General features: G+C 42.2%; 1 protein-coding gene across 5 annotated transcripts in view; it reads left to right on the forward strand.

Moving 5' to 3' along the window:
- The window catches only part of sh3pxd2aa (SH3 and PX domains 2Aa), a 315,062-nt gene that overhangs the window by 58,254 nt on the left and 230,776 nt on the right, over positions 1–26,032 (forward strand). For all 5 annotated transcript variants that reach the window (XR_011882687.1, XR_011882688.1, XR_011882689.1 and 2 more), the window contains exon 3: positions 13,988–14,063. Coding sequence is in view for 2 of the 5 variants with exons in the window: in XM_072239102.1 (XP_072095203.1) it covers positions 13,988–14,063 (76 nt within the window). In the remaining 3 variants the exon portion in view is untranslated. The remainder of the gene's footprint in view (positions 1–13,987; positions 14,064–26,032) is intronic.

Below are 26,032 nucleotides of genomic sequence, written 5' to 3' on the forward strand. Positions count from 1 at the left end.
GTGAGAGGGGCCCTCCCAGTCAGAGCCCTCCTGTATGCCCGGAACGTCGTCTCCGCACCCCACTGCCCATGGGAGGACTGCAGTGAGGAGGAGTCTGTGACCCACCTCTTTGCACACTGTCAGTTCGTAAAGAGGGTGTGGAGGAGGATGGACGGGCTAGTGTCACGTTTCATCTCCAGCAGCTGCGTAAAAGAGGACTCTCTGATCTACGGTGCTGCTGGCAGATCATCAACTTGGTGAAAGACGCTCTTTGGTCAGCCCGAAACTTGATGATCTACCAGCACATGGAGATGTCCGTGGGAGAATGCTGCCGACTGGCACATTCTCAGCTGCAGGAGTACGTGCTGAGGGACGCACTGAAACTCGGTGCAGCAACCTCAAGGGCCCGGTGGGGAAGGACCACGGTATAGGTTTCTTCACCCGTGGGAGTGGGAGGGATCGGGTGGCAGGGAGTATACCCCTCAACAATGATGTAGTAAGGTGAACAACTGGAGTGCCACGTGGGTGGCCATAAGTACGGATATGTACTGACTATAATGGAAACGTATGTAAAGGATGGAAAGTTATTGAATGGTTTATTGTATATAATTTTATTTTCGAATAAAGTTTATTTTGAAATTTAAAAAAAATTTCATCTGGTATGTTAAAACCCAGGAACTTGGAGCTGCTGATTCTCTCCTCTGCTAATCATCCATTGTAGACTGGTGCATGTTCCTCTTCCTATAATCAATTAAGCACAAGGCCATATTAAAAAGATCAAGGTGTTAAAGCCAAGTGTTATGTTTTATAACTTCAAAACATTAAACTAATTTGAAGAAATACACGGGAGTCAAAGAATGCGGGTGTAACTTCATCTACTTAAAGTGAGGCACGCATGTATCATGTGGTAGTGCGATGATGTATGAAATTAATGGATTTTTGCATATAACCTGTAATTTAAATGATCAAGAATGCTTAATTAAGTGTACTGTATATAAAAGATCACTGAAATGTTATTGAAATATCAAATACACAACACTCTTCCCTGCTTAGATGTAAACGCCACCTCAATAGAGAATGTATCTTAACTTACACACAGTATACTTTTACAAGGAGCTTTTTGTCTCCCACTTGCAGTTCATGCAATAACCTTAATGCACGCAGGGTAGATTTTGGTTCTTTATACTCACAAAAGCCAAATGCAACGTTCTTGAAGCTCCTTGAATTCTCTTCCAGCTTTAAATCAAGCTACATTTTGCAAGTAACTGCCTGGTTAACATATCCGAAGCTTTCTCAGATACAGTATGTTGCCTCCAAAAACTTGTAGTTGGACAACTGCTTTTGTCACTTCCATGTTTCCTCTGAGCAGCAGGGTCCTAATGCTTTCCAACCAGAGGCACAGAGGTTGACACCAATACCTGTTTGTTCTCTGTGGGTGATGGTTCATGGTGTTTGGCTTGGAGACAGTTATGGCATCATCCAGTGCAGTCCTTAATTTGTATTCATATGGCTTCATTGCATGGGATGTGGCATGTAAATGGTAGATGGATCTCCCGTCAAGTTTAGTTGTTTCAGCCAATCACGCCTCTGCAATGCTGGCCCTTCTATTTTACCACATACAAGTTCAATGTGGCTTGTTGTTGTATTTTGTAGTTACAGATGTCATTCCCACAAGGAGTTATCTTTTCTCCATTACTGTATAAGTTCTTAGTTGGATACCTGCAGGTTTCTGTTTGGTATTTTTGAAATGTCGTTTAAACTCATTTTGTAGAATGACTGAAACAGCTGAACCAGTGTCTGGTTCCATTTTAATTTATTTGCTATTTACTTAAGCCATACTGCTTGTCTATTGTTTATTTTCACACTGTAACTCTCGAGGTGTACTGTCCAGTGTCGCTCATCAGGTTTTTCATCAATGCAGCTTTCGTGCAGATTAGTGCTCTTTTTGAAACTGCAACTTGACTTTAGTCTATTTAATTTTGTCTGCCCAGCATGCTCATTGTATGTGTCCTACTTTGTTGCATTTTCTGCAAGTTTCATATTTAAATCTGCATTTGTTGGTGAACATGAGCCCATGCCACAATGGTAACACAATTATTTTTGGCCAGGCTGGCTTCTGTTTAGATGCTGCAATTTTGTTCGTGCTCACTTTCATTCCTGACTGCAACTCAATTGCATCTCTGTCTGTAGTTTCCAATGAAACGGCAATTTCCACTGCTCTTTTAAATGTAAGCTGTGCTTTGGTTAGGAGCCATTTTTGAATGCTTTCTTTTTAAGATTTCACAAGCTAAGTGGTCTCTTAGTGTATCATTAAGACCATTACCAAACTGACAATGCTCAGACAATCTCTTCAATTCAGCTGCGTATGCTGAATTAGTCTCTCCTTCCTTTTGATTCCATTTATGAAACTTAAAGCATTCTGCAATCAACAAAGCTTTTGATTCTAAATGCTCCAGCATTAAGTTTGCAATACCAGCAAAGGTCATTTCAGATAATTTTGTTGGAGCAGTCAAACTTCAAAGCGAACTGTATAATTTAAACCCAATACTTGCTTCCCATTACACTGCTGGCATTTAGGGCAACAATGAATTTATCATTGCTCTCTCAATAACAATTTTTTTGACTAGTCAGGATTGTGCTAAACCCCTGAACCTGGAGGACTGGTGGACCACTTTTGGTCTGGGCTCTGCTCTTTGACCTGTTTGGTATGGGTGACCCTACCAAGAGCCAAAGCACAAGGACCTGACTCCAGACAACATAGCTGTCTAGGTCATTGAGGCACACAAACCTCCAAACCGTGCAACATGGTTGTGGTCCTCTTGGAGGTTTAAACCCTATACACTTATCAAAATTGGCACTTGCTTCTCGTTGGTTATTTCTTTTGCTTGAAACTACTGTCCAGTAGTTCAGTATACATGAGCTGGTTACCTGTTAAATAATAAAAGTTGCCAATATTTCCGATGTAGCCAGCTATTTCTGATTTAAAAACAAAATGATAATCATCACTTGGTACTCACACTTCATGAATCCGTGATCTCATGCATTTACAGCCTTTTTCAAAAAAACTTGATGACTTTGCACATACTAGGCTCTTCTTTTAAATTCGACCTTGCAGATGCCTTGCAACATTTTTATTTTAGTTCAAACGTCTCACTCCACTTTAATAGGTCAGTAGCTAGCCGGGATTTATTTTTGTTGTGATGTGAACAAAGTCACCGGAGAGATGCAGTTTGTAGATATAAAGTAGTCTTTTATTCTACAAGAATGAGCAGCAGGTATCGTATTGAGACCCTTTCAGAGGAAGAGGCCTGTTCGACCCAATACTACATATTTTATATGCTAGAGATCAAAGGACAATTCTATATTTACAATATATCTACAATGCTTCCCTTGAATTATTTTCACACTTCCTCCTTTACACTTGCATTCCAGACACCCAAAATGAATGTTAATCAGCATTGTCTGGTTTTTCAACTGGTGTTCACAGCTCAAGGAGTCTATTGTCCAGATCTGCATTCTAAATTTAATTTGTAGTCCACATTCAGGTCTAAAGCATGGTTGCTGAAAATATTTTGCTAAATCCAGAATATGCCCTGATCGTCCCTCCTCTTGGCCCTGCTGGACAAAAATAAGTTTGTATCAGGAAAGGCCAATCTTAAGGAGGATCTATTTAAATAAGTCAGCAGAAATGCCCTGCCTCATAACCTCTCCCAATTACTCTGTTCATCTTCATCTATGCTATCATTCTTAATGTCTACCTGCAAGATGCTATGCAGAGAAATTGTTGCAGAAATTTGTTGAACAGTCTTTAAAATGCATCTTCATCATTTGTATGCCTGTAGCCTCCTACCCTGCTGGCCGATTGCAGTTTAGTCACATTCTTCATCTTCACCCCTTCATTTTCTGATAGCTAAATCTCCGTAGTGGCTATCAGTGTGTTGCTGTCTGGTGAGGGGCATCAGCAAGGTAAGTGTACCAGGCTCACAGGCCCTCTTATTGATGTACAGAAGGGGGGGGCAGTGGTGAAGTTGGAGTGATCTCTATTTGAATGACTGAAATTACCTCACGCTGGTGGCACCCCCTTCTGGAATGTCCAGGTGATCATTGACCCAACCACTGAAAAGGCCCAGCTCATTTGTATTCAGTCTCCATTCAGGCTGGGGTGACTGCCCTCAGATGTTGTTTGTAATTTCTTTTATTTCTCAGTCTGCCATGCAATCGAAGTTGTGGAACCTGATGTCTCTGCTGTAACTCAGATGCCTTCCCATCCATTTTCCCCAATATTTCTATTCGATCATCTGCCTTCAACAAATATCAGAGAGTGCCATTACCATTATACTTTAAGTGAGCATGACAGCAAGCCATGAATAGCATGTTTGTGTCCTCTGCCTTCGTGTTTGCTGTGAGTCTGCTTCCATCAGCTGTGGTCAGGTCTGATGTAACCAGCTGGTGTTCATCTTTTGGGTTCTCTGCAATGACACTGTTACCAGGTACATTTGATCTCTTGCTCTGTCTGTGAGGGTGACAAGAAGGTGGTTTATACAGTTTAACCAGATGCCTCACTGGGACTGTACACCAATACAGCATTATTGTCTGGAGCACCAACTGTGGTTCTGTCCACCTGGGAGTGAAAGCTGTTCTTTCAACTAGCTCCCTTACCGTGACTTGGTCACCTGGTTGTAGGAAGAATACCTTCTCTCCCTCAGATCTCTCTAATCCGTGATATGTCACTGCTACTTTGCATGATCCTCAATGGTTACAATGGTCCTTCATATCTCCATGTAATCTTACTAAATTGGCAGTTATAGTTTCTTTCTCTACACATGTCATTTCTATTGCTTCTTGTTCTTCTGCTGTCCTCGTTGCATTGATGTCTGCCCACTCTTTCTCTTTATGCTCCTTACTAACCCCTTTCTGGTGAGCCTTTAATCACTGCTGCATCCTCAGGCAACTGCACTACTTCTAACAGTTCCTGACTGTCTTTAGCCCCTTCCCTTGGGACCTCCTAATGTGATTCCCACACATCACCCTGTTTCTGCTTCCTGCTTGGGGCTGCTGTCTCTCTATGGGACATGTTAACTGCTTTGCAGGTCACACATGTTCATACCCTGTCTTGTCCACGTTATTTCTCCTTTTCTGAATTTGATAGCACTTACCCAGGATAGTACCTCCATTGTTTGGGCACACTCAAAAATCTACAGGAAACTGCACTTCCTCAAGTACCTGGGAGTAAATTCTCTCCTCCCTCATTGTTTCACCTCCTACACTGGTAATGTATATCACCCCTCCAGTCATGGGCAAGGGTAGATCAATTATTGATACAGACTATCCCATGTCTACTAACATCTCATATTGCTGGCTCCCTAATAAACCTCTTGTGTACATACTTGGATGACCACCACTGGCAATAGAATCTGCAGTCAGCCGTTTGTCTGACCTCACCAGCTATATGATCTGGTCAGCAGTCAAGTTGGAAAGAGAGGGCACTGCTGTGGATTTTGCCTACTTTGGAGAGTGCTCTTTTATTCAACAAGAATGAACAGCAGGCATCATATTGAGAACCTTTCGGAGGAAGAGCCCTGTTTAACCCAATATTACATGACATTTTATAAGCTAAACATCAAAGGATAGGTCTATATTTACAATGTAATTTGAAGGAAGCATATAACTTTCACACCACCACCTAAGCACTCACACTCCAGGCACCCAAAATAAATGTAAATCAGTATTGTCTGGTTTTTCAATTAACTGGTATTCACAGCTGTAGGAATCTATTGTCCAGATCTGCACTTTAAATTTAATCTACAATCCACATTAAGGTCTAAAGATTGATTGCTGAAGTTAATACTTTGCTATACACCCCAAGTCCAGAATATACCCTAACAGTTTTAAAAATACCTTGTCACCAATGTTATGTTTTGTAACTTCAAAACATTAAACCAATTCAAAGAAAAACACGTGAGTCCAAGAATGCAGGTGTAACTTCATCTTTATTGTAAGTGAGGTGCCCATGTATCACATGGTAGGGTGATGATGTATGCAGTTAATGGATTTAAAAAAATATAACTCATAATTATTTAAACAAACAAGATTACCTAAATATTTACATATCAAATACACAACATTGAGGACAAAGGATGAACTGGCCCACTACTCTAGGAATTTTACTCAGTGCTGAACTGACTCTGCAGCTGTGACCTGCAACCATTGGCACTCGTCTCAGTGCTGAACTGGATCTTTGGCTATGGCCTGCAGCTATCGCGCTCCTGGACTGTCTTCACTCGCCTCAGCGCTGTACTGGCTCTGTGGCTGTGGGCTCACTGTCAGGGACTTTGTGGTTCATGTACTGTGTTATTTGTTTACCCTTTTATTGTTTGCATGATTTGTTTTTTTTTCTCTGCACATTGGGTGCTTGATGGTCTTTGTTGTGTGGGATTTTAATGGGTTCTATTGTGTTTCTTTGTTTTGTGGCTGCCTGCAAAAAGACGAATCTCAAGGTTGTATATAGTATACGTTGATAATAAATGTACTTTGAACATCATCCTAACAGGGAGCTGCTATTTCTAGACTCTTGATCTTTAACTCCTATAGGAACTTATTTTGGAAAGAGTGGTGAATGCTTGGGATTTGTTCACTGAAAGGTGATGGAGGCTGGATTATTGGGGGTATTGAAAAAGAAAATGGATATATTTTTGAAAGACCAGGGAACGGAGGTCTATGTAGAACTGGCACATTAGAAGAGATGAAGCCCGCACAGATCAGTCATAATCATGTAGAATGACAGCAGGCTTAAGGAGCCAATTTGTTTAGTCTTGCTTCTATTTCCTAATGTTCTCATTCCATGCTCAACCCTTTATATGGTGGGATTGCTTGATGCTTCTGTTTCCAAGTTAAAGATTGTATGTTTAGAGTAGTCAGAGCTTGTTACTTGTCAGAATCTGTAGAGAAAGTTAGAATCCATAGATAATGAAAGTTTAATCAGATTGTATTCAATGTGTGTTTGGAAACTGTTGGTCAGTGCAGTTAAGGTGAAAGGTAATTGTTTCAGTTCCCTTGATGTGGCAAAGTGTAAAAGCAGACACTGTATATAACAGGAAAAGATCTGGGGAAGGAAAGAAATTAGATTCTAAAAGCTTCCATTGATCTAGCTAGCATTCTGATTTCTAAAGCACTAAATAGAAAAACCATAGAAACTACAGCACAGAAACAGGCCTTTTGGCCCTTCTTGGCTGTGCCGAACCATTTTCTGCCTAGTCCCACTGACCTGCACACGGACCATATCCCTCCATACACCTCCCATCCATGTATCTGTCCACTTTATTCTTAAATGTTACAAAGGAACCCGCATTTACCATCTTGTCTGGCAGCTCATTCCATACTCCCACTACACTCTGTGTGAAGAAGCCCCCCCTAATGTTCCCTTTAAACTTTTCCCCCCTCACCCTTAACCCATGTCCTCTGGTTTTTTTCTCCCCTTGCCTCAGTGGAAAAAACCTGCTTGCATTCACTCTATCTATACCCATCATAATTTTATATACCTCTATCAAATCTCCCCTCATTCTCCTACGCTCCAGGGAATAAAGTCCTAACCTATTCAACCTTTCTCTGTAACTGAGTTTCTCAAGTCCCGGCAACATCCTTGTAAACCTTCTCTGCACTCTTTCAACCTTATTTATATCCTTCCTGTAATTTGGTGACCAAAACTGAATACAATACTCCAGATTCGGCCTCACCAATGCCTTGTACAACCTCATCATAACATTCCAGCTCTTATACTCAATACTTCGATTAATAAAGGCCAATGTACCAAAAGCTCTCTTTACGACCCTATCTACCTGTGACGACACTTTTAGGGAATTTTGTATCTGTATTCCCAGATCCCTCTGTTCCACTGCACTCCTCAGTGCCTTACCATTAACCCTGTATGTTCTACGTTGATTTGTCCTTCCAACGTGCAATACCTCACACTTGTCAGTATTAAACTCCATCTGTCATTTTTCAGCCCATTTTTCCAGCTGGTCCAAGTCCCTCTGCAGGCTCTGAAAACCTTCCTCACTGTCTACTACACCTCCAATCTTTGTATCATCAGCAAACTTGCTGATCCAATTTACCACATTATCATCCAGATCATTGATATAGATGACAAATAACAATGGACCCAGCACTGATCCCTGTGGCACACCACTAGTCACAGGCCTCCACTCAGAAAAGCAATTCTCTACCACCACTCTCTGGCTTCTTCCATCGGGCCAATGTCTAATCCAATTTACCACCTTTCCATGTATACCTAGCGATTGAATTTTCCTAACTAACCTCCCATGCGGGACCTTGTCAAAGGCCTTACTGAAGTCCATGTAGACAATATCCACTGCCTTCCCTTCATCCACTTTCCTGGTAACCTCCTCGAAAAACTCCAACAGATTGGTCAAACATGACCTACCACGCACAAAGCCATGTTGACTCTCCCTAATAAGCCCCTGTCTATCCAAATGCTTGTAGATTCTGTCTCTTAGTACTCCCTCCAATAACTTACCTACTACTGACGTTAAACTCACTGGTCTATAATTTCCTGGATTACTTTTCGAGCCTTTTTTAAACAACGGATTAAACAAATGCTTAAACATAGAGGTGTTAGGGTTATTTCAACATAGTAACACTAAAGTTAATTTCTTGTTTACAAGAACAGGCTGTTTTAAATATATCATACAGTATATGTGTGGCTATTTGTGTGTGTATGTGCATGTATGTGGGTGTATGCCTGTGTGTGTGTATATATATCTCACGCGTGCTCTCTATATCTATATCTATACACACACACACACACACACACACACACACACACACACACACGTATAGTGTTATGATACCATGGCAGGAAGAAATTAATGCTTCTACATAAATTTGAGAGTGTTTGAAGATGGGTTTGTGCACTTAGATTGTCTGTGTGCCAGGAAGAGTGGAGATGATAGATGATACACAGCATGTAATGCCTTTTAGGGGAGTTATAGATAAACACACGAGAAAGGAAGGAATATATTTATGCTGATGTAGTTGGATAAGGATGATTGAAGGATGCACACAATGGCAGATTATTGGGTCAAATAAACCTACTCCTGTGCTGCAATGCAATTCTCTCTCCCATGTGCCCCTCACCCCACTCCCCTATTAGAAGAGTGAAGAGAACACGTACATATAAGCCAGGATGGCAGTGCGTTGGATGGTTAAAGCGATAAGCAGGTTGAAGTCTGTGGTCATTTTTTCTGGACAGAAAAATGCATTTGGTTTTTCCATTTCAGGGGAGGTCAGATGTGAGTGCCAAATGTAGTATGTCATATTGGAAGATGTGCAAATGAATCATTACGTTATTTGGAAGGACTTTTGAGATCGTTAGAAGGGTAGAGATTTAAAAAAAAGACATTTGCATCTGTGTTTGGACAGGAATGTGACATGAAACGAGGAGTGCTTAGTGCAGGGGTTCCCAACCTTTTTTATGCAGTAGACCAATAACATTAAGCAATGGGTCTGTGGACCCCAGGTTTGGAACCCCAGGCTTAGTGGAATCAGAGATTTAGACCAGGGAGTCAATAGTCAATTGGAATGCTGAAGTGGATGTGTGTAAGAGTGGGGGAATTTCAAAACAAAAGTAGCGCAGTTTTAGAATAAGGTGCTGCCCATTTATGATGGTGATCTGAGGTCATGATAGTTTGAAATTGACTAACTTGATGAGCTATGGAGTTGATTGATGCTCAGCTATGGAGCTTTGGTTTCTACTCCTTGTGTCTTATATTGGAAAGCCTTAGCCAACCTTTCTTATTTATAGGATAAGTCAAAAAGTTTCAAAGAAAAACGTATGTGATCATTCAATGTGGTGTTCTGATTCATGCATATGCATATTTTAGTGGTTATTTTGTAGAAATCTTTGGAACAGGAGATTGTAGCAAAAGGATTTGAATAACAATTTTTATTAAGAAGCAGCAAAGACATTTACTTAGTTTATTTGTCTTGTCCTGATACAAATTGTCCTCATGATGAAGGACTGAATAATAAATGGGTTCCATTTTTATAGACATCTAAACATGGATTTTGCCAGTAAATCAAAAAAGGCATAAACGTCACTGCATATTGCAGCAATGCCTCCATAGTATTGTAATACATGGCAGGGTGGGAAGAGGCATGGTCAAGATAGCCGTGGGAGTCGGTAGGTTTATAAAAGATGTTCATTGACAGTTTATTCCCAAAGATGGAGACAGAGATAGAGAAAGGTCAGAAATAGACCAAATGAGTTTAAGGATAGGATAGAAATTGGAGGCAAAGTTGATGAAATTAATGAGCTCAGCATGTATGCATGTAGTGGAGGAAAAGTTGGGGAGTATTAACAGGGAAAGCTTGGAACATAGAATGTTTACATGCATAGCTGGGGCCCATGGCTACCCATCGAGACGAGAAAATGGGGGGAGCTGAAGGAAAAATTGAGGGTGAGGACCAGTTCTGCCAGATAGAGAAGGGTGGTGGTGGATTGGAACTGGTTGATGCTTTCAGTGGAGCAGGAACAAGCAAAGATAATGGGCCTGTCCAGTCGGTCAGGTTTGTGGATCTTGGGTAAGAGGTAGAAGTGAGCAGTGCAGGGTGAGGGAACAGAGTTTGATGGCAGTAGATGTGAGTTCTTCTGAGTTGTTGAGGTCAGTGATGGTGTCAGAGACAGTTTTCTGATGGTCTGGAATGGGGTCCTCTTCAAGGTTTGGATAGAGTGTGGAAGGCAGTGCTTTCAGAGGGGGTAAGGTTTGAGGAGAAGAGAGGAGAGCCAAAGTTGAGCTGGTTAACATGTCGGCAAATGGAGATATTAAGATCCAAAGCAGGCAGAGAACCAGAGAGGGATGTCTAAGAAAAGGAGGAGGGTTGGAGGCGGGAGAAGGGGTCATCTGTGCAGGGTGGAGAACTTTTGCCAAAGAAGTGAGCTCAAAGCTGGAGGTCACGGCTTTGCCTTGTGGGTGCGAATCTCACTGAGGTGCGCGGGAAGGGGGAGAAAGGTGAGGCCCTTGCTGAGGACAGAACATCCGCTTCAAGTGGGGAAGGTTGGAGGGAATGGTGAAGACGTGGCAAGGATTAGAGCTGCGATCAGAGGGTGGAAAGTGTTAGTGACATCAGAGGAGAGGGGAGTGTTTTGGAAGGTGACTGTCTTATTACCTATTATGCCGCAGGTGTGTAGGGCAGCAATGATGCCCATCTCTGACAGTGTTCAGGGCTACCTTCATCATGCCAGTAGCTTCCTTTTCGTGTTTACTATTGTCAGTCACGCAGGTCCCGGGTGGAGACCAAGTGCAATGGCATTTCTCAGAATTAGAAACTTTCCTCATTGTTGTTTCCATCACAGTTTTGTTTTACCTCTCAGGGTTGTTAGCTCTGAGCTGAACCCCCAAACCTGGAGGACTGGTGGTCCACTCTTTATCTGGACTCTACCTTTTGACCTTTATGGCATGTGTTACCCTACCAAGAACAAAAGCATAAAGCCCTGACTCCAGCCAACATAGTTCTCCAGGTCTTTGAGGCACACAAGTCTCCAAACCACAACAAGGTTGTTGCCGTCTTGGAGGTTTGGAAAGTGAGGCAAGAGATGTATGAAAAAGTGAACTTATGGAATATAGGAACCAGTAAAATAGACAGCAGAGAAAATCTGTGCCACAGGTAATATGTTTATACAAAGCTGTGATGTAATGGTATTATTACATGAGAAATGTTCCAAAAGCTTCAGAATGCAGAGATAGTTCAGAAGATGGTGGAGAAGTTTGATGAGGTATATAGTGAAATCCTGGATGTCCTGTTACTGTTAAAGACTGCATGTACAACAAACAGCATTTTTATATAGAATTGTAGAGAAGATGGTGTGTGAAGGTGGTGAACATTGATGAAATGGTTAATCAGTGTGCAGATGACACTAACGTCGGTACTATAGTGAAGGAGTTTACCTTGGATTACAATGGAATCTTGATCAACTGGGCCAGTAAGGCAAGGAGTAGCAGATGGAGTTAAATTAAGACATATGTGAGGTGAAGTTTTGCATCTGTATTTACTCAACAGACAGACAGAGTCAATAGAAGTGAGGCAAAACGACATCAACTACATGGACCCTATATGGATTACAGAGGAAGGGGTGTTTGCTGTCCTGGGGGAAGTTAGGATGGACAAAGGGCCTGACAAAGTGTTCTTTTGAACCCTGTGGGAGGCAAATGCAGAAATTGCCAGGGCACTAGCAGAGGTATGTAAATTATTCTAAGTGACCAGTGAGGTGCCAGAGGATTGGAGGATAGCCAATGTTGTTCAGCTGTTTAAGAAAAGCTCTAAAAATGAACCGGGAAATTATAGACCAGTGAGCCTGACATCAGTAGTGAGAGTTATTAGAAGGTATTCTAAGGGACTGGATATTTAGATAGATGTGGACTAATTAGTGATAGTCAGCTTGTGTGTGGTGGGTTGTGTCTAACCAATCTTATAGAGTTTTTGGAGGAAATTAGTAGGAAAGTTAATGAAAGCAAAGCTGTGGATGTTCTCTAGATAGACCTTAGCCAGGCCTTTGAAAGTTCCTCCATGGGAGTTTGGCCAAGAAGGTTCAGTTGCTCGGCATTCAAGATGAAGTAAATTGGATTAGACATTGGCTTTGTGGGAGAAGCCAGAGATTGGTAGTAGATGATTGCCTTTCTGACTGGAGGCCTGTGATTAGTTGAGTGCTAGAGGGATTGGTGCTGGATTTGTTGTTTGTTATCTTTCTCAACGAAATAGATGATGATGTGGTAAACTGGATTAGCAAATTTGCGGATGACACCAAAATTGGAGGTATAGTGAACAGAGGGGAAGACTATCAGAGCTTGCAATGGGATTTGGATCAGCTGGAAAAAGGGCTGAAAAATGGCAGTTGGAATTTAATGCAAGCAGTGCAAGGTGTTGCACTTTGGTTGGACGAATCAATGTAGGTCATACTCAGTAAACGGTAGGGCACTGAGGAGTGCTGTAGAACAAAGTGATCTGGGAATACAGGGCCATAATTAATTGAAGGTGGTAGACACAGGTAGATAGTGTCATAAAGAAAGCTTTTTGCACATTGGCTTTCTTAAATTAAGGTACTTTGAGTACAGGAGATGAGATGTGATGTTGAAGTTGTATAAGACATTGAAGAATAATTTGTAGTGTTGGTATGTGGTTTTGGTCACCTAACTACAGGAAAAAGGTAAAACAAAGAAAATTTACAAGGATATTGCTGGGTCTGGGGGACCTGCGTTATAAGGAAAGATTGAATAGGTTAGGACTTTGTTCCTTGGAATGTAAAAGATTGAGAAGAGATTTGATAGTGACATACAAAATTATGAGGGGTACAGGTTTGGTAGATATAAGCTGTGTTTTTTTTCTCTGCGGTTAGGTGGGACTACAACTAGAGGTCATAAGGATGAAAGATGAAAAGTTTAAGGGGAAAATGAGGGGAAACTTTTACAATCAGGGAGTCATGAGAGCATGGAATGAACTGCCAGAGTAAGTAGTACATATGGGCTCAATTTCAATGTTTAAGAGAAGTTTGGATAGGTACACGGATGGCTATGGTCCTAGTACAGGTTAATGGGAGTAGGCAGTTTAAATGGTTTGGCACAGATTAGATGGGCCAAAGAGTCTATTTCTATGCTGTACTTTTCTATGACTCTATTGACTCTGAAAAATTTGGCAAAGCATCTTAAAGGGAAGCATCATACAGAGCTGGATTCACTAATCCATTGAAAAGATTACCGAGAGATTTGTCACCTAGATGTTGAAGCAAATTTAATTGCTTCTGCTGGGAGTTTAAAGAAGATGAAGGAAGATTAATAGGCAAAATGGGAAAGGAACATGGTTTCTTGCATTTGAAGTATAATTTCATGACTTAATGAAATGGTCTCAGTACTGAAGGATTCTGAGATTATTTATAGAATTGTATCATGAAGCTATAATGTATTGTAAGAAATGAGTCCTTTTTCTTTCCTCATTGCAGATGCAGCTCTTGGACAAGTTTCCTGTTGAAGGAGGACAGAAGGATCCCAAATTGCGTTGCATTCCTTTCTTGCCTGGTGAGTAGCAACTTAAATCATCCACTACTCCCAATAAGGTAATCTTTTGTGCTATTTGTAGATACTTTCTGTTCCCTACAGCTTAAGGCATAACTGACTGTCGCTGACAACTCAATGACTTAGTCCAGTAGCACTTGCATCCACAATGATGAAGTGTTTTGAGAGGTGAGAGATGAAACATATCAACTCCTACCTGAGAAGCGACTTGGATCTGTTCCAATTTGCCTGACTGCACAACAGGCCCACAGCAGACCCCATCTCATCGGCTCTTAACTCAACCATGGAACATCTGAACACCAAAGATGTATATATCAGGATGCTCTTTATCAACTACAGTCAGCATTTAATAATATAATCTCCTTAAAACGAATAAATAAGCCATATCCACTACTTTCCATTCCAAAATCTTGGCCTCAATATTTCCTAGTGGAGCTGGATGCTCGATATTCTCACTTGCAGACCCTGGTCAGTTCAGATTGGCAACAACATTTCCACAATCTTCATCAGCACTGGTGCACCATAAGGCAGTATGCTTAGCCCTCTGCTCTGCCCACTTTGCACTTACGATTGTATGGCTAAGCACAGCTCCAATGCCATATTCAAGTTTGTTGATGACACCACCGACATAGGCTGAATCAAAGGTGGTGATGAATCAGCATATAAGAGGGAGATTGAAAATCTGGCTGAATGATGCTATGACAACACCCTCTTACTCAATGTCAACAAGACCAAGGAGCTGATTATTGACTTCCGGGGGCAACCAGAGGTCCAGGAGCAGCTATTATTGGGAGGTGAGAGGTGGAGAGGGTCAGCAACTTTAAATTCCTCAGTGTTATTATTTCAGAGCATCATAGTGCGACTACTTCCTTAGGAGTTTTAAACATTTTAAACATACTCTCCAGCGTGATACTTTTTTAGGCATGTATTGGAGAGTATATCGACTGGTTGCATCACAGCCAGGTATGGAAATATCAATGCTTTTGATTGGAAAATCTTACAGAAAGTAGTGGATATGGCTCAGTCTATCACCGGTACAGCCCTTCCCACCATTGCGCACATTTACACAGAGCAGTATTGCAGGAAAGCAGTATCATCAGCAACCCCTACCACCCAGGTCATGCTCTCTTCTCGCTGCTCCCATCAGTAAAGAAGCCTCAGGACTAATACTAGCAGTTTCAGGAACAGTTATTACCCCTCAACCATCTGGCTCTTGAACTAAAGGCATTGTCTTCAATTGACTTCAATTGCCCCATCACTGAAATATGGCCGCAATCAATAGAGTAACTTTCAAGTACTCTTCATCTCACGATTTCTATTTATTGCTTATATAGTTATTATTATTATTACTTTTTTTTTCTTTTTGTATTTGCATAGTTTGTTGTCTTTTGCACACTGTGTGTATGCCCAGTTGGTGCAGTCTTTCATTGATTGAGTTATGGTTATTGGACTTTGTGAGTATGCCTGCAAGAAAATGAATCCCAGGATTGTATGTGGTGACATATATGCACTTTGATAAGAAATTTGCTTTAAACCTTTGAATCATCTAAAGACAATTTAGGGCACATGGATGGCCCATCTGCTCAGCTGTTGTGTACGAGTTTATTCCTACCCTTTGTTTAACTTTAATCTGCCACATCTATACTCTTTCCTTAAATGTATTTATGTTATATCAATAAATAAGTAAGAGATGGAGTAGGGCATTTGCCTTCTCATGCCTGCTTGGTCTTTTAACAAGATTATATTGCACTTAATAATTTTTTTTTTGTCCAATCACCATATCCATTGAATAGACTAACATACAGAAATCTGTTAATCTCTGCTTTGAAAGCAATCAGTGACTTAATATTTGCAACCCTCTTATGTTGAGAATTCCATTGAATCACCACTCTTGAAGCGAATCGTGGCATTTTCTGAATGACTAGCCACTTATTCTGAGATTCTGACTCCTGTGCCAAATAAGGAAAAGGTTACTAGACAGGTCCAGTGTAGTTAGGAAGGCAAGTGGCATATTGGCACCTATGGCAAAAAGATTGCGATTTAGAAAAGAGGAAGTATTATTATAGAACATAGAATAGTACAGCACAGTACAGGTCCTTCGGCCCACAATGTTGTGCCGACCCTTAAACCCTGCCTCCCATATAAGCCCCCACCTTAAATTCCTCCATATTCCTGTCTAGTAGTCTCTTAAACTTCACTAGTGTATCTGCCTCCACCACTGACTCAGGCAGTGCATTCCACGCACCAACCACTCTCTGAGTAAAAAACCTTCCTCTAATATCCCCCTTGAACTTCCCACCCCTTACTTTAAAGCCATGTCCTCTTGTATTGAGTAGTAGTGCCCTGGGGAAGAGGCGTGGCTATCCACTCTATCTATTCCTCTTATTATCTTGTACACCTCTATCATGTCTCCTCTCATCCTCCTCCTCTCCAAAGCGCAAAGCCCTTGCTCCCTTAATCTCTGATCATAATGCATACTCTCTAAACCAGGCAGCATCCTGGTAAATCTCCTCTGTACCCTTTCCAATGCTTCCACATCCTTCCTATAGTGAGGTGACCAGAACTGGACACAGTACTCCAAGTGTGGCCTAACCAGAGTTTTATAGAGCTGCATCATTACATCGCGACTCTTAAACTCTATCCCTCCACTTATGAAACCTAACACCCCATAAGTTTTCTTAACTACCCTATCAACCTATGAGGCAACTTGTGAACATGTACCCCCAGATCCCTCTGCTCCTCCACACTACCAAGTATCCTGCCATTTACTTTGTACTCTGCCTTGGAGTTTGTCCTTCCAAAATGTACCACCTCACACTTCTCCAGGTTGAACTCCATCTGCCACTTCTCAGCCCACTTCTGCATCCTATCAATGTCTCTCTGCAATCTTTGACAATCCTCTACACTATCTGCAACACCACCAACCTTTGTGTCGTCTGCAATCTTGCCAACCCACCCTTCTACCCCCACATCCAGGTGGTTAATAAAAATCACGAAAAGTAGAGGTCTCAGAACAGATCCTTGTGGGACACCACTAGTCACAATTCTCTAATCTGAATGTACTCCCTCCACCACGACCCTCTGCCTTCTGCAGGCAAGCCAATTCTGAATCCACCTGGCCAAACTTCCCTGGATCCCATGCCTTCTGACTTTCTGAATAAGCCTACTGTGTGGAACCTTGTCAAATGCCTTACTAAAATCCATACAGATCACATCCACTGCACTACCCTCATCTATATGCCTGGTCACCTCCTCAAAGAACTCTATCAGGCTTGTTAGACACGATCTGCCCTTCACAAAGCCATGCTGACTGTCTCTGATGAAACCATGATTCTCTAAATGCCCAGAGATCCTATCTCTAAGAATCTTCCAGAGATCCTATCTCTAAGAATCTTTTCCAACAGCTTTCCCACCACAGACATAAGGCTCACTGGTCTATAATTACCCGGACTATCCCTACTACCTTCTTTGAACAAGGGGACAACATTCGCCTCCGTCCAATCCTCCGGTACCATTCCCGTGGACAACGAGGACATAAAGATCCTAGCCAGAGGCTCAGCAATCTCTTCCCTCGCCTCGTGGAGCAGCCTGGGGAATATTCCATCAGGCCCCGGGGACTTATCCGTCCTAATGTATTTTAATAACTCCAACATCTCCTCTCCCTTAATATCAACATGCTCCAGAACATCAACCTCACTCATATTGTCCTCACCATCATCAAGTTCCCTCTCATTGGTGAATACTGAAGAGAAGTATTCATTGAGAACCTCGCTCACTTCCACAGCCTTCAGGCACATCTTCCCACCTTCATCTCTAATCTTCACTCCTAACATCCTTTTTTTCTTCACATAATTGAAGAATGCCTTGGGGTTTTCCTTTACCCTACTCACCAAGGCCTTCTCATGCCCCCTTCTTGCTCTTCTCAGCCCCTTCTTAAGCTTTCTTGCTTCCCTATATTCCTCAATAGAACTATCTGATCCCTGCTTCCTAAACCTCATGTATGCTGCCTTCTTCCACCTGACTAGATTTTCCACCTCACTTGTCACCCATGGTTCCTTCACCCTACCATTCTTTATCTTCCTCACCGGGACAAATTTATCCCTAACATCCTGCAAGAGATCTCTAAACATTGACCACATGTCCATAGTACATTTCCCTGCAAAAACATCATCCCAATTCACACCCGCAAGTTCTAGCCTTATAGCCTCATAATTTGCCCTTCCCCAATTAAAAATTTTCCTCTCCTCTCTGGTTCTATCCTTTTCCATGATAATGCTAAAGGCGCCAGGGAGCGGTGGTCACTGTCCCCCAGATGCTCACCCTCTGAGAGATCTGTGACCTGACCCAGGTCATTACCTAGTACTAGATCTAGTATGGCATTCCCCCTAGTCGGCCTGTGCACATACTGTGGAAAGCGGCCGGTGAGTGAGTGGGCCAGTGAAGGAGTGGAGCTTTGAGGCTTTGACTCGAGAGATTCTGGCAGTTTTGGCAGTTGGTCTGTGCAGTCAAGTCAATCAAGATTTGAATAGATCAGCAGAAAGCCATTGATTAGACACTCAAGATTTGAATAGCTCAGCAGAAAGCATCTGATTGTGCAATCGAGGTCAAGTGACCAAGCATTTTGAAAAGCTCAAACAGATAAATAGAGGGATAGCTCAAGCGAAGGGGCCAGTGAGTGAGTGGGCCAGTGAAGGAGTGGAGCTTTGAGGCTTTGACTCCAGAGGCTTCGACGAGAAGAGGCGGAGGACAAGCTTGCTCGCAGTTGGTCTTTACAATGTTTCCTGAGACGGTGATGTGCCTCTCATGTGAGATGTGGCAGTCTTGGGAGAACGCCCTTCTCCCGCAGAGTCACGTCTGCCAGAAGTGCATACGGCTGGGCGATCTGGATGACCTTTGACTCATAAGGGAGAATGAGGCAGTCATAGATGACTGCCTCATTAATATTATTGTTAATTATGCAGAGCATAATTAATTATAAGAATGCTTTCCTACAGTGTAGGTTCTGAACGCAGTACAATGCACAGTTTTGGTCTGCTTACTTTAAGAAAGGGCACACTGGCATTTGTAGACTCCTGAGCCAGAGTGTGCATTTTCCTACATGTGGTCTGCGCCATTTAAGTAGTTATAGACCTTTACAGCAGGGAATACAAAGTCCTTCAGCCTGACGAGGTTGCATAACTGAGCTAGTCCCATTTGGTTGCACTTTGCCCATATCTGTCAAAACATTTCCTTTCCACCAACCTTTCCAAAAGAAGTTAACATGTTTCAATATGTTCATCTTCAATTTTGTCCGAACTCTAAAGCAGCCTTTCTTAACCTTTTTGCCCTGGAGGAAGCCTTGAAATACTTTATACTTTATTGTCGCCAAACAATTGGTACTAGGATGTACAATCATCACAGCGATATTTGATTCTGCGCTTCCCACTCCCTGGATTACAAATATTAAATATTAAAAATTAGTAAATATTAAAAATTTAAATTATAAATCATAAATAGAAAAATGGAAAGTAAGGTAGTGCAATTTTCAAGTCTCAAGGAACCCCTGCATAAAAATTATATCTGCAGCTCATGGTACATTAATGTGATCACTAAATTGTAAATGTATAATTCAAAAATAATTGCCAATGTTCTTTTGAGTAGAGAATGAATTTTTAGCCAACTTTGGGGGCGGGGGGGGGGGTTAAAAAAACAGGTAGGTAAGCTTAGGTTACTTTTTTGGAAATTTATCTTTCTCTTTCATAAATTTTAAAAACTGATGAGGCAAACATAACAAATTTCTTTTAAATAACTGGCTTAAGCCAAAATGGGACTTAATTTTTCTAAATGTAGGTTCGGTAGATGTAAAAACGCAAACAACAGGAATTCTGCAGATGCTGGAAATTCAAGCAACACACATAAAAGTTGCTGGTGAACGCAGCAGGCCAGGCAACATCTCTAGGAAGAGGTGCAGTCGACGTTTCAGGCCGAGACCCTTCGTCAGGACTAACTGAAGGAAGAGTGAGTAAGGGATTTGAAAGTTGGAGGGGGAGGGGGGAGATCCAAAATGATAGGAGAAGACAGGAGGGGGAGGGATGGAGCCAAGAGCTGGACAGGTGATAGGCAAAAGGGATACGAGAGGATCATGGGACAGGAGGTCCGGGAAGAAAGCCAAGGGGGGGGGGGAAGACCCAGAGGATGGGCAAGGGGTATATTCAGAGGGACAGAGGGAGAAAAAGGAGAGTGAGAGAAAGAATGTGTGTATAAAAATAAGTAACAGATGGGGTACGAGGGGGAGGAGGGGCATTAGTGGAAGTTAGAGAAGTCAATGTTCATGCCATCAGGTTGGAGGCTACCCAGACGGAATATAAGATGTTGTTCTTCCAACCTGAGTGTGGCTTCATCTACACAGTAGAGGAGGCCGTGGATAGACATGTCAGAATGGGAATGGGATGTGGAATTAAAATGTGTGGCCACTGGGAGATCCTGCTTTCTCTGGCGGACAGAGCGTAGGTGTTCAGCAAAGCGGTCTCCCAGTCTGCGTCGGGTCTCGCCAATATATAAAAGGCCACATCGGGAGCACCGGATGCAGTATATCACCCCAGCCGACTCACAGGTGAAGTGTTGCCTCACCTGGAAGGACTGTTTGGGGCCCTGAATGTTCATTCGTTCCCCCCATCCCTCCCCACTGATCAACTCCCTTGTCCATTCGTCCCCCCCATCCCTCTCCACTGATCAACTCCCTTGTCCATTCGTCCCCCCCATCCCTCCCCACTGATCAACTCCCTTGTCCATTTGTTCCCCCATCCCTCCCCACTGATCTCCCACGCAACTCCCTTGTCCATTCGTCCCCCCCATCCCTTCCCACTGATCTCCCTCCTGGCACTTATCCGTGTAAGCGGAACAAGTGCTACACATGCCCTTACACTTCCTCCCTTACCACCATTCAGGGCCCCAAACACTCTTTCCAGGTGAGGCAACACTTCACCTGTGAGTCGGCTGGGGTGATATACTGCGTCCGGTGCTCCCGATGTGGCCTTTTATATATTGGCGAGACCCGACGCAGACTGGGAGACCGCTTTGCTGAACACCTACGCTCTGTCCGCCAGAGAAAGCAGGATCTCCCAGTGGCCACACATTTTAATTCCACATCCCATTCCCATTCTGACATGTCTATCCACGGCCTCCTCTACTGTAAAGATGAAGCCACACTCAGGTTGGAGGAACAACACCTTATATTCCGTCTGGGTAGCCTCCAACCTGATGGCATGAACATCGACTTCTCTAACTTCCGCTAATGCCCCACCTCCCCCTCGTACTCCAACTGTTACTTATTTTTATACACACATTCTTTCTCTCATTCTCCTTTTTCTCCCTCTGTCCCTCTGAATATACCCCTTGCCCATCCTCTGGGTCTCCCCCCGCCCCCCCTTGTCTTTCTTCCCGGACCTCCTGTCCCATGGTCCTCTCGTATCCCTTTTGCCTATCACCTGTCCAGCTCTTGGCTCCATCCCTCCCCCTCCAACTTTCAAATCCCTTACTCACTCTTCCTTCAGTTAGTCCTGACGAAGGGTCTCAGCCTGAAACGTCGACTGCACCTCTTCCTCGAGATGCTGCCTGGCCTGCTGCGTTCACCAGCAACTTTTATGTGTGTTGCTTCGGTAGATTTAATTTAAATAAAGGTTGTAGATTGATTTTAATTAATGCAGTTTACAACATGAAAATTTATTTGCAATGTTGAAGCAGTGTGTTCTGACAACATCAGGATTTTCTATTTTTCTACAAGAGAAACAAAACCTCATGGAGCCAACCATTGTTGGGGCACCATCAGTACAGATGCGAACACAGTTCCTCCGAGACAGACCTTTTGTTTCCAGTTATGAAGACCAAACATTAAATATATCTTAACCTTTGCTTGTTTCGGGTAGTTCTTTGCAACAGAAAAAGTTTCTTGAATTTCATCATCATTTACAAATCTTACAAATGCTACAACATGACATTTATTGGTGAAATCTGTTGACTCATCAACCTGAATAGAGAAGCTGTTTTCCAGTTTATCACACAACTTCTTCAGCATTATGTGACATGTCATCAATACATTGACTAATGTTACTGTTTGAGAGTTAAACCTTTTCAATTTATTGCATTGCATCTTGTTCTTTGCATTTTACGCACTATAATTTTACATGCTGGTATTATTAGGTTCTCACCAATTGTGTGACTTTTCCTTTCTTGGGTAATAAGTTCTGCTACTAAATAACTTGCTGCTTGAGTCTTTTTATTGTTCGTGACTTTATTAACAAGCTTTACTCTGTTTTGAGATTCCAATAGGCATTTAAAATAATCAGTGCTTTTACGTGTCATATGGTAGTGATTTGTAGTTAAGTGTCTCTTCAATTTTGCTGGAGCCATTGCTGCATTAGTAAGTTGTTTGTCACAGACTAGGCACAATGGAATAGGACAACTTGGATCATCAGACCACATAAAACCCATTCATAAGTAGCTTCCTTTGTAAAGATGAACTTTTGTGTCCGTTGTTGCATAATAAGAATGGCATAATAAATAACTAAATGAGAAAACTGAAAAAAATACAGAAACTTCACAAATACAAAAATTTACTTCTCTCCCACACAATCCACCTTTCGCAGCGTTTACAACAACAGCATAGTGGCAGGCCAACAGTTGAATTGTGGCATGTAAGATTCCTTGTTTAGAATGAAAATTTCTTTCCAATTTTTTACTACTTGGATAGAGTTTGTTCACTCCCATAAGTCAGTCAGCAGCACACGAGGGGAAGTTGGGAGAGGTAATTCGGGAGGCGGGGAGGCTAACATCACAGCCGAAGTTAGGTGAGTCCATTCAATGTTCGGAAAACGCACTTCATGCTCTTCGTCAGCCTATCGTCTCCGCCACTCTCCCCCCCCCCCCGTGCAAAGCAGTGCTCACCAATTATCAACAGTCTCCCTTATCTTGCGTCAAAAACTGAGAATAGACTCAACCAAATAAACATAACCCTATTCACACTGCCATGATGAGCTGAGAACTACTAACGAGATTGCTAATGAGGTTGCTCGGTCTCTGCCCACCACTGTGAGTGCTAGCATCGTGCGTTGCACGAAGTTCAAAAAATGTTTATTTTTTTTAATCGTGATCTCTGAAATGCTGCTCAAGAGTGTACAGCAAAGCCTATTGAATACTCTTTATTTAATTAATTCAACACCCCAAGGGTCTGTTTGACAAAAATTGAAATCAGTCCCTCTAATAAGTACTGCACAACCTCCTGAAGGTGAGGAGACAAAAATTGAATACGCAATTCCTCGAGCACTCCATAATAAAGGCCAATGTGCCAAAAGCTCTTTACAGCCTTGTCTACCCGTGATGCTACTTTTACTGAATTATTGTTTCATATTCCCAGATCTTTGTTCTACTGCTGTCCTAAATGCCCTACCGTTCTGCCCTGCTTGTCTTCCTAAAGTGCAATGTCCCACACTTGTCTGCACTAAATTTTATCTGCCATTTTTCAGATCATTTTGCCAGCTAGTTTAGATCCTTCTGTAAGCTGTGATAGCCTTACTTGCTTTTCACTGTGCCCTCAGTCTTGGTGAATTCTGCAAATTTGCTGATCCAGTTTACCACATTATCATCCAAATCATTAATAGAGATGACAAACATTAATGGACCCAGCACTGATCCCTGCAACATACTGCTGGCCGCATGCCTCCAGTCAGAGGGGCAACTATCTACTACCACTCTCTGGCTTCTCCTGCTGTGCCAATGTATCCAATTTACTAATTCAGTCTGAAAAAGATTCATTTATTTTGCATTCTATCTATTAATACATCATCTAGAGTTAATTTATGTCTATGTATATAATCAGTCTCTGTATGTAAGTTACTTGTACATTGTGTTTTATAGGATTGCTTTTATATTTTTATATTTATTGTGCTCTTTTGGCTTAGTGTACTTTTTTACTACAGCATCTGAATCAGAATCAGGTTTTCTATCACCAGCATAAGTCGTGAAATTTCAAACCAGAGAAAATCTGCAGATGCTGGAAATCTGAGCAACGCACAAAATGCTGGAGAAGCTCAGTAGGCTAGGCAGCATTTATGGAGTCCTGTTCAAGGGTTTTGGCCTGAAAAAGCCAACTGCTTTTTTCCATAGATGCTACTGGGCCTGCTGAATTCCTCCAGCATTGTGCGTGTGTTGGCGTGAAATTTGTTTCTGCTGCAGCAGTACAATGCAATGCATTTTTATATATATATATGTACAGTATGTATATTTGTGTGTGTATGTGTACATAGATGTGTATGTTAAATTAAATAATTAGTGCAAAAAAAGTAATGAGACAGTGTATATAGGGCATGCCTTGGAATATGGAAGTCCTTAATGATGGATGCTAACTTTTTGAGGCATCACTCCTTGAAGATGTCCTGACTACTGTGGAGGCTAGTGCCCATAATGGAGCTAAGTTTGCAACTCTGCAGCTTATTTTGATCATGTGCAGTATCCTCCCCCACCATACCAAATGGTGATGTAGCCAGTTAAAATGCTCTCCATGGTACATCTGCAGAAAATTGCAAGGTCCTTGGTGACGTACCAATTCTCCTCAAACTCCTAATGAAACCTAATTGTTGTGTCTTATTTGTTGGGACCAGGATAGATCCTCAAAGATATTGACACCCAAGAACTTGAAATTGCTGACTCTTTCCATTTTTGATCCCTCTGTGAAGCATGGTGTGTCCCCTTGTCTTACCCTTTCTGAAGTCCACAATCAGTTCTTTGGCTGGGCCTGGAGTGGCAACCATTTTTTTTCTCCTTTCCGCTCGTGTATGGAAAATGGGCAATAAACAATCTTAAATCTTGAACTAACATGCTAGTATATTGCAACCAACTTAGAGATACAGCACGGAATAGGACCTTTTGGCCCTTCAAGCCACACCACCCATCAGTCCCTGATTTAATTCTAGCCTAATCGTGGGAGAATTTACAACGACTAATTAACCTACTAACTGGTACATCTTTGCACTGTGGGAGGAAACCGGAGGTTCCTGAGAAAACCCACCCATTCTACAGGAAGGATGTACAGACTCCTTACAGATGACATGAGAATTGACCTTTGTTGCTCCATCTTGTAATAACGTCGTACTAATGGCTCTCTTCAATCTTGCTCAGTTTAGTTCAATCTAGCATTGTGTTCTTCGTTAACTTCGGGCCGCAGAGCCAGGCCGCCATGATCAAAATCGCAGGAAATAGAAACTAAAAAGGAGCAAGCACAAGCACTTCAAAACATGAACTGCAGAGTCCAGTCCGCAAACTACTTCAATGAAACCTTGCCCAAGACACCATCAACATCCTTCTGGAGCAGGGAGTTAGAGGGAGAAAAAACAAACAACAAGGGCACCTTCCTCCAGCAGTAGTGAGGGAGAGGGAGACTGGTCACTCACAGGCAGACAGTGCTAAACATCTGCTCACCTTCTGCACTCACCCTCGTAGATTTTTAATGTTTCTCAATACTCAAATCAATGAGATCGGTGAGAAATCGTGTCAATCATGGGCTAATTTGGAGTATTATATGTAGTTTTGGTCACCTACCAAAGGGGGAGATTAAATAAGGTTGAAAGAATATAGAGAAATTTTACCAGCATGTGGCCAGGACTGGAGGATTTGAGTTGTAAGGTAGAGTGACTAGGTTAGGACTTTATTCCCTGGAGTGTAGAAGATTGAAGGGAGATTTGATAGAGGTATACAAAATTAAGAGGGATGTAGATAGGGTAAATGCAGGCAGGCTTTTTCCACTGAGGTTGGGTGGGACTACAACTAGAGGCCATGGGTTAAGATTGAAAGGTGAAAAGTTTAAGGGGAACATGAGGAGAAACTACTTCACTCAGAGGGTTGTGAGAGTATGGAACGAGCTGCCAATGCAAGTGGAGCACGTGAGCTCGATTTCAACATTTGGTTAGGTACATGGATGGTAGGGATATGGGGGGTGATGG

Source organism: Mobula birostris, chromosome 21 (genome assembly GCF_030028105.1).
Source record: "Mobula birostris isolate sMobBir1 chromosome 21, sMobBir1.hap1, whole genome shotgun sequence".
Classification (NCBI taxonomy): domain Eukaryota; kingdom Metazoa; phylum Chordata; class Chondrichthyes; order Myliobatiformes; family Myliobatidae; genus Mobula; species Mobula birostris.